General features: G+C 34.1%; 2 protein-coding genes across 2 annotated transcripts; both read right to left on the bottom strand.

Annotated features, from left to right (window-relative positions):
- Positions 1 to 488: 488 nt before the first annotated feature.
- On the bottom strand, positions 489 to 2967 carry LOC141302055 (uncharacterized). The gene is made up of 2 exons (XM_073832252.1): positions 2366 to 2967; positions 489 to 1360 (listed from the first exon to the last, which is right to left on the bottom strand). The coding sequence occupies exons 1-2, from the start codon at positions 2448 to 2450 to the stop codon at positions 489 to 491; spliced, it is 957 nt and encodes a 318-aa protein (XP_073688353.1). The 5' UTR covers positions 2451 to 2967.
- Positions 2968 to 5967: 3000 nt separating this feature from the next.
- LOC141301078 (galactose-specific lectin nattectin-like) lies at positions 5968 to 8800 on the bottom strand. The gene is made up of 8 exons (XM_073831332.1): positions 8670 to 8800; positions 8274 to 8363; positions 8089 to 8118; positions 7329 to 7388; positions 7166 to 7248; positions 6941 to 7075; positions 6648 to 6753; positions 5968 to 6393 (listed from the first exon to the last, which is right to left on the bottom strand). The coding sequence occupies exons 2-8, from the start codon at positions 8329 to 8331 to the stop codon at positions 6329 to 6331; spliced, it is 537 nt and encodes a 178-aa protein (XP_073687433.1). The 5' UTR covers positions 8332 to 8363; positions 8670 to 8800; the 3' UTR covers positions 5968 to 6328.
- Between the last annotated feature and the right edge of the window lie 3569 nt (positions 8801 to 12369).

The following is a 12369-nucleotide window of genomic DNA, read 5'->3' as shown; positions in this document are numbered from 1 at the left end:
GCTCAGGCTCAAACTGATGAGGCATTATTGACGCCATTGTTTACAATACACTGGGATCGCATGCAACTACCAGTTATGGTAAGCGGTGCAGCGTTTACAGACAATGTTCACAACACACTGGGCCAGCTAAACTCAACAGACCATTTTTAGAAACAAAATTAACGTGAATAATAATGAAATATAAGGAATTATGAACATGTTACAGCGAACCTCATAAACACAATTAAGCCTTCAACAAAAGACAAACCCTTCAAAGTTGTTGAAAGTGAATTTAATGCTTTTGCACACTTTTCAAAGGCCCATGGGTAACGTATTTTCTCCAGAGTGAATGAACAGATGAATTCAGAAGTTAAACTTTTGCCACACTTACAATTCCTTGCCAGAATGCGTTTACAAATGAGGCCTCTCTCTGGTGTGAACTGTTATAAAACCATAGTTTTTTTTTTTTCCTTTATCTCTTTCTACACTGTTGTCAGGTGAAAAGCGTCTCAGTTGTGAGCTCTCATGTGAGTCCTGAGGTTTGCTTTATTAATGAAAGTCTTTCCACAGTCATTACACATAAAAGGCTCTTGTCCAGTGTGTCTCATTGTGTGTCTCTTAAGAAGACTCCCGTCTCTGAATCTCAGTCCACACTGATGGCAGTTAAAACAGCTCTCTCTGAAGTGAATCTTCATGTGCTTTTTAAGGCTATCTGCATAAGGGAAACATTTTCCACACTGATCACATGTATAAGGCTTCTCTCCAGTGTGAATCCTCATATGTTTAGAAAAGGTTGTTTTATGTGAGAAACTCTTTCCACACTGACCACATACAAACGGCTTCTCTCCAGTGTGAACTCTCAAATGACTCTTGAGGTTATCTGTACTTATGAAGCTTTTCCCACAATGTTGGCAGGAGTAAGGTTTCTCTCCAGTGTGGACTCTCATGTGAATCTTGAGGTTTCCATCTTGAGTATAGGTTTTTCCACACAGTTTGCAGGTGTAAGGTTTCTCTCCGGTGTGAATCCTTATATGTTTATAAAAGGTTGTTTTATGAGAGAAACTCTTTCCACACCGACCACATTCAAATGGCTTCTCTCCAGTGTGAACTCTCAAGTGACTCTTAAGATCATCTGTTCGTAGGAAGCTCTTCCCACAATGTTGGCAGGTGTACGGTTTCTCTCCAGTGTGAATTTTCAAGTGGACTTTAAGGATTCCTTTTTTACTAAAACTCTTTCCACAATGTTGGCAGAAGAAAAGACTTGTAGTTCCAGTCTGTGAAAAACTAAAAGATTTTTCTCCAGTTATAAAATCAGGATGCTTTGTATCTTTCTCTTCCATTTCATTCAGATCTTGACTCTCCATTTTCACTGTCACAATGTCTAAGGGGAAAAGACAAATGCATGTTAAGCCCAGTTTTATAGCATAGCACTTGAAATCTGTTATGGAGCAATATTATCATTTACATTTATTTACATGTTGTTTGTAAAATGTATATTGTAATGTAATGTTCCCATTTTGTCTCACAAGTTTGTTTTATGCCCCATTATATAGGCATATAAGCATGCTTGGATGGCTAGAAACACTTTTAAAAATATTACACAAGCACAAATGATAATGATTGTGTAAAAAAATATCTTAAGGTAGCTGCTAATTTTACATTTCAAAATAACTCTAATACACAATTTGTGTGTGGTGTTATCGGAATTATTTCCAATTCATTCTCCTTGTATGTGTGCTCTGCTTGTTTAGCTAGAAGTTAAAAAAACTGCTAACTCACTGGATCATATGAGCTAGTCTCAGTCTGTCTGGAAAAAAAAAATCATGTTAAGCTACATTGAGTTTATTTCTCTTAATGTGAAGAAGATCCCACACATGTGCTGCTGCTACGTGAAGAAGAGGAGAAACACTCATCCTAGATCAACTTCTGATGAACATTTACAACTGAGGATGACAGAAGATCAAGATCAGAACAGATGTTTTTTTTTTGGTGCACATTTTGTGTTTCTGATTTGATCTGATTTGATTCTAACAAATGGTTTGATTTACATCTATTATGACCTACTGGCCATGTTATCTGTTCTCTAAAGCCCTTTAAATTAAAAACTAATGTAGACAACTATAGCAAGCTGTGTCAGCTGGAGAAATGTTTTATATTACTAACAGACTGATTTTTTTGAAGCTCAGAATATTGTAATGTCTGAAAATGTAAATGCATTTTTGGGCAGTTTAATATTACACAAATCAAATGTTTAATTACTACTCATATCACATTCTTAAAAAATACTAGCTGCAGTAGAGCTGGACATTTTAGTAAAGTTCAAATGAGTGAGTTCAGCTTTAAGAATGAAAACCAGGATAGTCCAGCTTTGAGAAAGAAAACCAACCTGTTTGTTCCTCAGCATCTTCATGTTTGACTCTGAATGTTTCTTCAATCTTCATGTCTTCACTCTCCTCTTTAATAAACACCATCTTTATAATAGTGTCACATGGATCTCAGTTGATTCAGCAGGAGTTTTTCTGTGTTTGAACACTTTGTCCTGTTTAAGATCAGAATAATAATAAATAAATAAAAACTCAGATTAATAAAAGCACATATAGAAGATTCCTATTTGCATTAAGATGAACTTGGTCTTGACTGAAATAGCATGCTACATTTAATGTATTCCAGGTTCACATGATTGTTATTTCCACAGTTTTGGTCATCAGTGTGTTGTGATTCGAAACACTGAATCACTTTGCGAATCAATTGACTCCATTGATTTCCAAAAGATCCGTTTCTCCATCTCTACTCACCAGAAACTGAATTTGTGTTTATGATAAACCGATTCAGATCTAAGAAGAGAAATGCTCTGTTACTCCTGTGTGTCAGAGCGCTTTATTCACACAAAACAACCTTCATTAATGCACTAGATAAATAATGACAGACTTACACTCGGCAATAATTCATTTCACCGATTTATATACAACTATTTAAACACTTAAAATTAATAAAACAACTCACTTTTCTTCAGCCGAAGCACAGACAGGAGCGCAGCGCTGCTTAATGACGTCACACCAGCCGGCCAAAATAAAAGTCCTGTTCGCTTGAGTTTAACATTTACTATTAGAAGTCTTGTTTTTAAATGTAAAAGCAGTATCTTTTTCATCAATTTACAGGGCTATAAAGGTAATTGTATTTGGTTCATAATATTTATTTGGTTAAAGTGTATTTCATTAGAGGTTTGTAAGGATTACATTGACAGTGGATTTAAAACAGATTCTGAATGGAAATCTTTAATTGTGTTAATAACATGTAATTTACATTTCCCTAGATTATCTTTATTAAAATGATAAAGTATATCCTTTTTGTTTATTAAATTTGATATTTTACATTATTCTGATTTATATGATCGCACATTAATTTATGTAAAAGAATTATAGTCAAGTTTCTCTAAGAAAAATATCCATATTTAAAAGGGTATTAACAGTTTTTGTCTAGATTACACTGACTGTCACACGTGCAAGAACTTCCAGACTATGAAACATGTCATTCTATTTCAACATAAGCCAGGATTTTCTTTCTTAAAGTAAAGAAAGTTTAATTCCTTTCCTCCTGTCAACAAACGCTGCTTCTCCCAACACTGACATATCTTTCAGATGCATGTGCTACACATATAACTACTTCTGGAACAGCTTCCACTTATGAAAATTACTAGAAGTTAGACAAAAGTGTTTATAATGTTATAAATATAACAATTTTCCTTACAAAAATGCTACACTTCACTGCAGAACATCTTTATTCACCCCTTAGAGCAGAGTAACACACTTTTTATTATAGACAGGTGCACATTACTCAACCAGAACAATTTGTAATATAATTCCAGTTGGATTTGTCATATACACCTAGGATGCCTTTAAGGGGACTGAATCATGTGGTAATTTTAATTTTTAGGTAAACTAACCATTTAAAATCATTTTATGCACAGCTAGACATGCATTACCATTACTTATTATAGATCAAAATAATAGAAGAGTCAATTGTAGAAGAGTGCCACATTTTCTATTTTAAAAATTTAACTGTATTTATAATGTTACAGAATGTTCACATTATGTTGGAGATTTCATTAAAAAAAAATATATTAAAATGTGCCAGTCTATCATTATTATTATTATTATTATTATTATTATTATTTGGATAACAGGGAATAAACAATTCAGTAAGGCTGCTTTAGCAATATACATTTAACAATATACATTTTTAAATTAGGCAAAAAAAAAAAAAAAAGTATGCTACCACTATTTAAAATATTTAATTGGGCCAATAGCATGATGTGGTAGACTTATTTGTTTCAACTGGCTCAACATTATTTCTCATTAAGCCAAAGTTTACAGACTGTTGCCACAATTGATGCAATTCATTTAGCACAAAATTCAACTGGGCAAATGAAACAACTTATGTGATGAGTCACTAACAATTTTGAGTTGAGGAGGTCTGAAATTTTTCACAGTGAAAGGACAACATCAACAGTTACTTTCACTTTCATTTATGATGACGGTAGCACGTGATGGGTTGCCAGATCCCAGTTCCTGACATCCCAGATAGCACTCTGTCATTAAGCATACTGAACATTTCCACACACATTTCAGCTAAAACGTTATACTTTCACCTGTAAAAAAGATATATTGTTCTTTAAATTGATATTATTAGACATAAAAAATTACCTGTTTACACCACTGTGTGTATAATCGTTAGGCTTGTTAGACATTTGCCGCCTAAAATGTATTTGTGTCCTCATTTGCCCCAATAGCAAAATAAAAATAAAATCCCTGACAGTGTTTCAATTAATTTCAAAAAGAGGAATAAATAAATACACAAACGAACAAAATAGCAAGAGATTGATTCTAATGTTCATAGATCAAATTTGCCATCACACAACCTTTGTAACAGTTACACAGCAGCATTAACTAGTTTTATGTGAATTTAATGGCAAGGTATAAAAGCAGAAAGTATAGTGTTTTAAATGTACATTAAATAAAAAAACTAAATACATAAGAGAAAAGTATTCCTAGATTTACAATGTTAATAACTTAATAACAAATTCGATTTTATATACAACATTTCTATGATGATTTTGTGATTCTAGAGAGCAGTGCACCAATGGGACTTTTATTTTGGTCTGGTGATGTGACGTCTTTAAGACACGCAGCGCTCCTCATCTGTTGTGATTCATCTGAAAAAGGTTTGTAGTTTTGTGTTTTTAAATCATGCAAATTGTTAGATCAATTAAAGCGTTTTTACAAGCTATATAAAATAAATGCAGTATTCTTGGATGTGATGAAAGCTGTAGAACAGAAGTGTTGTTCCTTGTTAGAGTGTGTTAATTTTAACATTTACTGATATATTGTTTAATTACGTTTATTTCGTTAACATTAATGAACTATGAAATAACTTTAATGATCAATATATAATTAATATTAATATTTTTATTACTTTACAAAGTATGGTTTAGTACTTTTTTTAAATAGTAGAGCAGTATTTTAGTTGTCGTTCAGTAGCCATTTTCAAAAAACTATTGGTTAATTAAAAAAAAGGACTTTTTAGGACTAAATGTCTTTCTGTTATCTATTTTTCTCAGAATGTCATCATTTTATTTTATTGTATTTATTTCCGTTTACCTGCCAGTCATGGTGGCAGACTTTCACTAAAGTCATCCTGGAAGGCTCTACACACATATGCGTGTTTGCAGATAAACACACAAACAATAATCCTTGAAATTCAAGTCTATCAGCTGAATTCATGCATTGTAATTCCTCACATCAGTTGTTTGTCTTTAGCCAATAGTATATAATTTCTATAATAACACATTGGCATGACAAAGCAAAGCAGCGCTGATGCAGAATTTTATTTACACAGATCCAAAGTTTACCTAAAACCTTCAGGAATCTGTTTTAGAAAATGCACATCTGATATGTGGCATGAGACAGAACCTCACAGAAACAAAACAACTCAATGCAACTGCTTCATATTTATTGAGGATTCATTAAAGGAGTTTTCCAAAAAATGAAAAACCGATTACAAACTTGTAGCCTTTCACTTCACAAGACATTAACTGATGGACTGGAGTCGTGTGGATTATTGTTGTATTGTTTAAGCTCTCGCTCTGATGGCATCCATTCACTGCAGAGGATCCCTTGGTAAGCAAGCGATGTGAAGTTATATTTCTTCAAATCTGTTCTGATGAAGAACTCATCTTTATCTTGGATCGACTGAGGGCAAGTATTGTTGTAAGTATTGTCTTTGGTCAACTATTCCTTTGATGCAAGACAATTAGACAATCCAAATTAACATGAGACTTAAATGCTGGTGTTTATTTCTTCATACACACAAAAGCCATTGGACGATAGCATTCGTTGTTATTCCATTGTTTCGTGGCTGTAGCAAAAAGGAACAAAAATATATGCTATTGTTACAATATAAGTAATCTAATGAAATGTAATGCTTGTTTAGATAATACAACCAGTTCTGTTCTATTAGTTCTAAACATTTCACAAACATTAGGTGTAGTTAAAATGGGGTTCTACATCTGGCTATTTGACATTTGGTTATTTGAATTGAGATTACTACGGTTCTATAAGACCGTATAAAAACAATGGTCATAATATTTCATGAACATTAAAGACACTTACGGCCATAATTGATCCCAATACAGTTCTTTCTTGGATTATCAGGTTGTCCAGGAGCCCATATATCTAGGTTCATTTTGGACCCATCACTCCAGAGCCATGTACCCTTCTGTGTACAGAACACCAGAAAAGACACTCAGTTTTCCATCACACACCTTTATGGCATTATTTCATATTTATATATAAAACAAATTGCACAGGTAAAAAAAAATTAATAAAAAAATGTGGCCACTGACAAAGATGCTGCACAAATCTATTAAAATAAAATACAATTAATTAATTTAAAACAAACATACTGAAACAGCGTCATGGCCTCCTATCCAGGCCTCAGTTGAATCTTGATTTTGCATTATAATCAGGTTCTGTATGAAGGCGTACTCCTCATAGGAGTGTACAGAGGCCAGGTTCCCATCGTAGCCCAAACACTTTTTCTAAGGAGAGCATGATATAAAAACTATTGATAACTAATTAAAAATGTCAAGTCTTCAAGATGAAGGAATCTATATGATGGCATCTCATACCTCTGCCTCAATCCAGGGAAGCTTGGCGTTAAAAACGCGTATACATCTACAATCAAATGCAGACCATCCATTGTCACAGGTTGCTATAAGAAAGTTTTGTTAGTATTATTGCTGCTTCAATCCTTTTGTATTTTCATTAAACTGATATCAGATTGATACGTACACACACATCCTTCTGTCTTTGTTTCCAGGGTCGCCTCTGTGCAGTTTGTATCCATTGTCCCTGTTTCAAATAGTGTAAATAACACACACACACACACACACACACACACACACACACACACACACACAAAATAAATAAATAAATTAGACCAAACATACAAATTTAACAATGTCTAAGTTTTTTCAAGTTTTTAAGTGTCCAGGTACGGAGAGCGAATAATCACATAGTCTTCACTGTATAAATTTAAAATAGATACATTTTTGTTTAAATGTCAAAGTAATTCAGTAAAGAGCAGAGATTTCTTGGAATAACAAAAAGACACCGACAGCAGCTGATAGTTTAGGCATGGTCCATTTAAGAGACAGTATATCCAATTTAATGATACACATGCAGTTTCCTACTCAACTGTTTACATTCACTTAAGACAACATTTTTTTTAAGAGTGCTCACCAAGATGGCTATTTCAACATCATATTTTATGCATTGTGTCAGTTCGAAAGCAGGAAGAGGCAAATCTCAATTTGGTGTTCAGTGTGGGTACTGAAGTAAGCTTTTCTAAATTTGTATGTTTAAACTGGCGAGGTGTTTTTGTTCGCTCAGGTGCAGGAGGACACAACGGAGAGCTGCGTTCGGCTCTGTTCACGGACATGGGTCCCTTTAATCGTCATCCACTTTCACCCCACTAGCGACGGCCCTGCTTCTGTCACTGCAACTAGGCAGAACAAATGTAACACACTAAAAGACAGCATCAATATCTCACCATTGCACGTGCCATTAAGAGGTGCTGCCTCTGAAATAATAAAATAAAAGAAAGAGTACATATATAAAGAATTTAAATCATCACATTACAATTGTATGTCTGAGCCCAATCTAACAGTCAATGAGATTTGAGCTAAACTGTGTTTATAAAATAAAACTACACAAAATACACTTCACAACAATTACCTGAAGCATCCAGAACAAAGAGAAGAAAGAAAAACAGACAAAGAGGCTGGACTGCCATTGTTACTGAAATCCACCAGTACTACTGCACACCTGCCAAAACATGAAGACACAGAACAAAAAAAAAAACAAAAAAAAAAAAAACACTTTATTCCTATATGCATTATAAATTCTTTATGCATTTTGTTTAGGACTTTTTTTTTTTTGCCTGTTTTTATATTGTAATCAGAAAGCCCCACATTTCCAATCCAAGTCAAACTAAAAAGCTAAAACAAAGTACACAACAAAGAAAACAAACAAACAAATACACTAAAAAAGCATTCCAAATGATCCATTTTCTGAAACCATACCTTTGTGGAACAGAGTGAAATTTAGTATTGAAAGGCTGAAAAATCTCACCCTTTATGAAGTCTTTCACGTCCAAGGACTCTACAGGTCTCAGCAGAACAACAAATGCTTGTCTTTAATACCAGATTATGATTTCTCTACTTTTATTTGGTTCATACACAGAAGAGACTGCTATCTGATTGGCTCCTATCTCCAAAACCCACTACCAATCCTAATCTTATCTCTAAACCCACGCAGGAAAAGCAGGGGAGTTATGTTGGGAAATTTGATTTCGGCACCACACTTTACATAACCTAAAATCAATAATGAAAACATTTACTTGACTTGGTTGTTCTATTACACTGTGTCAATAATGACTCTCTAGTGTTATGGATGGTGAAATTTGGTTGAAATAAGGTCAGTTGTTGTTTCAACAGTGAAACAACATTGATGTGACGTTGAATGCTAAATGGTTAAAGATCAATCAACACATGACCGAAATTCAACCTTGAAATTTGTTTGAAATTAGGTCGCTTGTTGTTTCAACGGTAAAACAACTTTAATAAAACTTTGAATGCTAAACGGTTATACATGCCTTTAAAAGCAAGTGTTTAAATTATAATATTAATAATAATAATAATAATAATTAAAAAGGTTAACTTATAAATCAACATTCAATCAACAATCAAGATCATGTCTTCAGCATACAAAGAAATGTTTGCCTTTTAAATGATTATGGACATTATTATTTCATGAAACTTATTATAAAATATAAGTGTATTTAAATATAATCATCACCAACAATAAAACTAAATACATTTCGCTACCACGTGCTGAAACAATTCCTATTGGTTGTTTTACCTTATTGCTTTGATCGTGATTGGTTCATCTGGCTGTCATTCAGGAAACTGACAGGTGAAACTGTGCGCGCCTTTGTAATTTAACCCTTGTGCATTGTTTCAATTTACAACCTTTCGTTATGTTTCGTGGCTGAAAACAGCCACTACTTTAAACTGCTGTAAAAATGTATCAGATAAATATTTTTTTCAAATTTTTTTGCATAAATCTATTAATCAACCTCAGTCCTGCTCAAAAATACTAAATGTTTAAAAAAAATTCAGGATTTTAACTCTTTAATTGCCAAATTCCTAAATGATGTCACAGATTTTGGGGAAAAAAACACACAAAATTACTAATTTTCAATATAAAAGGTAATTGTGGCCTGGATTTTTTTTTACCTTTTTAACAGTCTTGGACATGTGAAAGATTAGTAAGAACATTGGCTTTCATGCATTGTTAGTTTTGGCGCAGCATCAGATTTTCTTTTTTTCTCCCTCATTTATTGTTTGTGGCTGTTTTTGCCCCATTGACTTCCATTATAACCACATTTTTTGATTGCAAAGCCATGACACCATATAATGCTGAATTCTTGATTGTTTGTGGTTTTCCCTGTTGGGAAGGGGTCAAATTTGTAAAATGTACTGTTGATTATCAGTTGGCCCCATTAACCCTTTAGATAGGCCTTTGCAAAAAAAAGCTTAGTTTTACATAGAGTTCTATGGAGTATAACGGCATATTATAGTGTGCGTGTGTGTATGTGTGTGTGAGCGTGTGTGAGTGTGTGAAAGTGTGTGCGAGTGTATGAGAGTGTGTGTGAGTGTCTGTGAGTGTGAGAGAGACCTCTGTGCACCTTGATACATCTCAGAAAATCAAAAAAAAGCACTTCAGCTCTCAGAACTATATGGTAAACAAATACATAAATATACTTTCTTTATTTTTGTTTACTCCATGTCGTTCTGAGAGCTGAGGTGCTTATTTAGATTTTCTCAGGGGTATCAAGGTGCACAAAGGTCTCTCTCACACTTTCACACACTTTCACACACTTTCACTCACTTTCACACACTCACACACGCTCACACACACATACACTATAATATGCCGTTATACTCCATAGAACTCTATGTAAAACTAAGCTTTTTTTTACAAAGGCCTATCTAAAGGGTTAATGGGGCCAACTGATAATCAACAGTACAATTTACAAATTTGACCCCTTCCCAACAGGGAAAACCACAAACAATCAAGAATTCAGCATTATATGGTGTCATGGCTTTGCAATCAAAAAATGTGGTTATAATGGAAGTCAATGGGGCAAAAACAGCCACAAACAATAAATGAGGGAGAAAAAAAGAAAATCGGATGCTGCGCCAAAACTAACAATGCATGAAAGCCAATGTTCTTACTAATCTTTCACATGTCCAAGACTGTTAAAAAGGTAAAAAAAATTCCAGGCCACAATTACCTTTTATATTGAAAATTAGCAATTTTGTGTTTTTTTTCCCCCAAAATCTGTGACATCATTTAGGAATTTGGCAATTAAAGAGTTAAAATCCTGAATTTTTTTAAACATTTAGTATTTTTGAGCAGGACTGAGGTTGATTAATAGATTTATGCAAAAAAAATTGAAAAAAAATATTTATCTGATACATTTTTACAGCAGTTTAAAGTAGTGGCTGTTTTCAGCCACGAAACATAACGAAAGGGTAGTAAATTTGCCCACAGTGAACTGTTGAGTTTTTGAAAAATTTCAAAGCATTTTCCCAAAATATGTATCAAAATAAGATTAGTCACCAAAAATCATTCCATTTGCTTTAACAGAGAAAAAGTTGTGGCCAAATTAAGACTCAACAGCACCCCTCAGTGGACGAAAACGTCCCTAACAACACATAAGGGTTAAAACATCATTTAAAAAGAATATCTTTTTCATTTACAATCGCAAGGTTTTCTTTTCGTGAGGTCTTAGAGTCCAGGTACGTTAAACACAGACGGAGCTGAACCCTCCTCAAGCGTCCTAATTCCAGTCAGTGTTTTTGAAAAACAATCCTGAGTAAAATGTTGAGCACTTTTGTGTTCTTTGTAATCTATACAAAATGGAGATATTTAGTTTAGTTGTTGTAGTAGTACATAACATGTTAGCTCTGCGTAAACGTTTAAAGGAAGATAAACATGCTCGCATTATAAATTAGCAATTAGCCAACCGGCTAGTTTCCACAGTCATTTTCTTAAATGCAATATTGTTACCTGAAAGTGAGGTTATATGTCCTGTCGATCAATCCACGTTTTCTGGAGCTCTTTGTCCTGTGGAAAAATGTGAAATAACCTATTATTTTACGGCTATACGATCTACATCCCGGTACGCAACAATGCGCCACAGTGGGCGCTGCTGGACTGCTATCCCTCACAGCCTCGTTTTCGATTCAAAATGGCGGCGGGCTGAATAAGGCATATATCCACGCGCTCCCAATAATGAGCTTCTTCTTCTTCTTCTTCTTCTTCTTGTTTTACGGCGGATCGCAGACTTATAAGTGCATTACCGCCTCCTATCTCTCAAATGGACCATTGACACCCTGACTACAAAATTTCCTGATTACCCTACCAACCCATATGCAATCACCCTCGAATCTTACCCGCTCGGAGACTTCATCAAGCTTCATCCGGCGCTGCGTGTTCAGCTCCTCCGTCCACCCTAACCCCTTTTAGCAGGATTTAAATTAGAAGAAAAAAAAAAAAATCATACTCGCTTGTGCAATCCAGTATTTGCCAAAAACTGTAACAATAGTGATTTTATACTTCTATCTGAATTTAATAAATTCTTCATTGAAAACTGCTCTTCTTTATTCTCTAATTCATCTTTTAATTTATTTCTTTCAAAAGTATATTTCCTACAGTACATTATAACATGCTCAACTGTTTCACTAACGTCACATACCTCACA

This window comes from Garra rufa, chromosome 25 (genome assembly GCF_049309525.1).
Source record: "Garra rufa chromosome 25, GarRuf1.0, whole genome shotgun sequence".
Lineage (NCBI taxonomy): Eukaryota > Metazoa > Chordata > Actinopteri > Cypriniformes > Cyprinidae > Garra > Garra rufa.
This window is presented reverse-complemented; position numbering and strand designations above follow the sequence as displayed.

Bases quoted from the DNA above. Each gene is read 5' to 3' on its own strand.
- LOC141301078 (XM_073831332.1), bottom strand. From the start codon at position 8,331: ATGGCAGTCCAGCCTCTTTGTCTGTTTTTCTTTCTTCTCTTTGTTCTG. The intron at 7,249-7,328 runs GTACGTATCAAT...ACTTTCTTATAG, and splicing joins AAAGACAGAAGGATGTGTGT to CAACCTGTGACAATGGATGG. The intron at 6,754-6,940 runs GTATGTTTGTTT...TTCTGTACACAG, and splicing joins GAGGCCATGACGCTGTTTCA to AAGGGTACATGGCTCTGGAG.
- LOC141302055 (XM_073832252.1), bottom strand. From the start codon at position 2,450: ATGGTGTTTATTAAAGAGGAGAGTGAAGACATGAAGATTGAAGAAACA. The intron at 1,361-2,365 runs GTTGGTTTTCTT...TTTTCCCCTTAG, and splicing joins AGATGCTGAGGAACAAACAG to ACATTGTGACAGTGAAAATG.